We start from the raw sequence: 2,169 nt of genomic DNA on the forward strand, positions 1-2,169 counted from the left end.
TATATAATACTTCCGTTTTACACACTTACAAACCCCTCATACAACCACAAGTACGTACCAATGCAATGTCTTCATCCTTCTCCCTTTGGCATGTTGCGTCGCGTGTCATAGCCTCGATATCAATGAACCGTACATAGGTGTGGCCCTCTATCAGCACCATGGACGCCCATTCAGTCGCCACTGTGGTCACCACAGCCGTGGCCGTTTTGTAGGTGAGCTTGAGATTCAGTTTGTGCACATAAGACCTGTAGGGTAAAACAATGAGAGAGGCACAGTGGGTTGGCACATGCGATCTATTTATAGACAACCCATCAACGTGATCCGTACCATGGATGCATCATAACTCTGTAGACACCTGTATCCTACCGCTGCTATCCGCTTGTACGTGCGTGTTAAAACGAGTTGGGGTGCGTAAGAGCTGCTTGGTACAATGCACTACAGTGCACTACAGTGCTTTGGGTCCGTGTGAGGGCATGATAGAACCCTATGGACCGGGTAAGAACGATCTAGAAACCGAATTTTGTGCCCCCTTCTCCAAATCTGGCAACCATCCAGGTGTGACTGACCAGTCAATTGACCACCGATTCCTCTACATTAAATACAAGATAAATCCCGAATATCTACTCAAATCTATAAATAGAACACATCGACCTACCTATCCACATTCGGTGTGTGATCCGGTATCAGCGTCATCGCCAGCCGGTCACAGTCCAACCAGCGCTCCCACGACGCCGTTCCTATGGCAACCACTGCTCGCCAGTACTCCAAGAAACCCGCCTCTATGTGTCCCAACCCTTGGTTTATCTCGATCTCCGATTGTGCCGTGGTCGTGTTGGTGCCACGCGCACCAGTGACCGGAGTATGAGAGGCGCCAATGTCCTCGGTTAGCAAATACGCGCTGCTGTCGCTGTTATCTTCTGTTGTGAGTAAATGTATAGACAGGGATGAGCAGACAAGCGATATACATATATATATATATATATATATATAAGAGAATGCCTGGTATCGTAACCTGTGCGTATAATGCTCTTGTATGTGGGGAGACGAATGCGGACAGTGCTGTGGCTGAGTCTACCCCGTGAGTGCCCGTGACTGCGGTGTAAGTTGGGTCGAGCGATCGGGTCATGTTGCAGATATATTTCGGGTGATATATACACGTACACTTAGGACGTCTCAATAAATACGGTCACGTGTTGCGAATGTATTTGGGTATATAAACTGTTCGCAGAAAAGACAATTTCTACTTCCGCCGTGGATCGCGTTGTGAGATAGAAAGCCGTTAACGGTATGGGTACAATAGCGTACTCAAAGGAAGCATCCTCAGACGCCGCTGCTGTGGCGTGCCTATATGTAACATATGAAACTGTACACTCACAGCCGTGACAAGTGTTCTCCGAGGCATGCGTGTTACTGTTGGGGTGGTCCACTGTCTGTGACAAGTAAGCGAGCTCATGGATATCTGAAAATACTTCTACGCATCCGGGGAATAGTGCCCTGTCCTTTCTCTCCGAGTGTGTTGTGGCTGCGCCATTGCCTCTATGTGCCAGTGACCAGGATCACGAACGAAATAATCAGGAATTGCAGATATTTGTGATACCACCTGATATGGAGATATGCGCAACTACACTATGCAAGCCCGGAGATCACTTCTGTATCAACTCGGGGTCACACCCAATCACACACACTATACAGAACATACACCCTACGTGTGAGTGTCCATAGCCTCTTAATCTTCTCTACGCACACCTCCATCGTCACAAACAACTCCCACTGGCACTCTACTATCGTCACAAACAACTACCACTGGCACTCTACTAGAACACTTACCACTCCCGCCGTAGCAACCGCACTAGATACCTTGGAGAACAACGGGATACAAGAAACAATCATAACACAGTAGCAGCAGCACCGGTACCATACAAAGCAACTGGCTATGGAAACATCTATCAGCCACACAGAACACAGACAACCCACACAACATACCACCACCCTACACAACATACAATCAACCCACACAGCACACAACCAACTCACACAACAGACAACCAACCCAAACAACATGCAACCAGCCCACGCAACATACAACAAACCCACACAACATACAACAAACCCACACAACATACAACCAACCCACAAAACATACAACCAATCCACACAATAAAAACCAAC

General features: G+C 47.8%; 1 protein-coding gene across 1 annotated transcript in view; it reads right to left on the bottom strand.

Moving 5' to 3' along the window:
* Nucleotides 1-25: 25 nt before the first annotated feature.
* The window catches only part of SARC_08099 (hypothetical protein), a gene marked incomplete at both ends in the record, with an annotated part of 9,837 nt that continues 7,693 nt past the window's right edge, over nucleotides 26-2,169 (bottom strand). The window contains 3 exons of the mRNA XM_014297932.1: nucleotides 26-245; nucleotides 656-917; nucleotides 1,220-1,430. Of these exons, the coding sequence (XP_014153407.1) occupies nucleotides 26-245; nucleotides 656-917; nucleotides 1,220-1,430 (693 nt within the window). The remainder of the gene's footprint in view (nucleotides 246-655; nucleotides 918-1,219; nucleotides 1,431-2,169) is intronic.

The sequence above is a fragment of the Sphaeroforma arctica genome (genome assembly GCF_001186125.1).
Source record: "Sphaeroforma arctica JP610 unplaced genomic scaffold supercont1.697, whole genome shotgun sequence".
Lineage (NCBI taxonomy): Eukaryota > Ichthyosporea > Ichthyophonida > Sphaeroforma > Sphaeroforma arctica.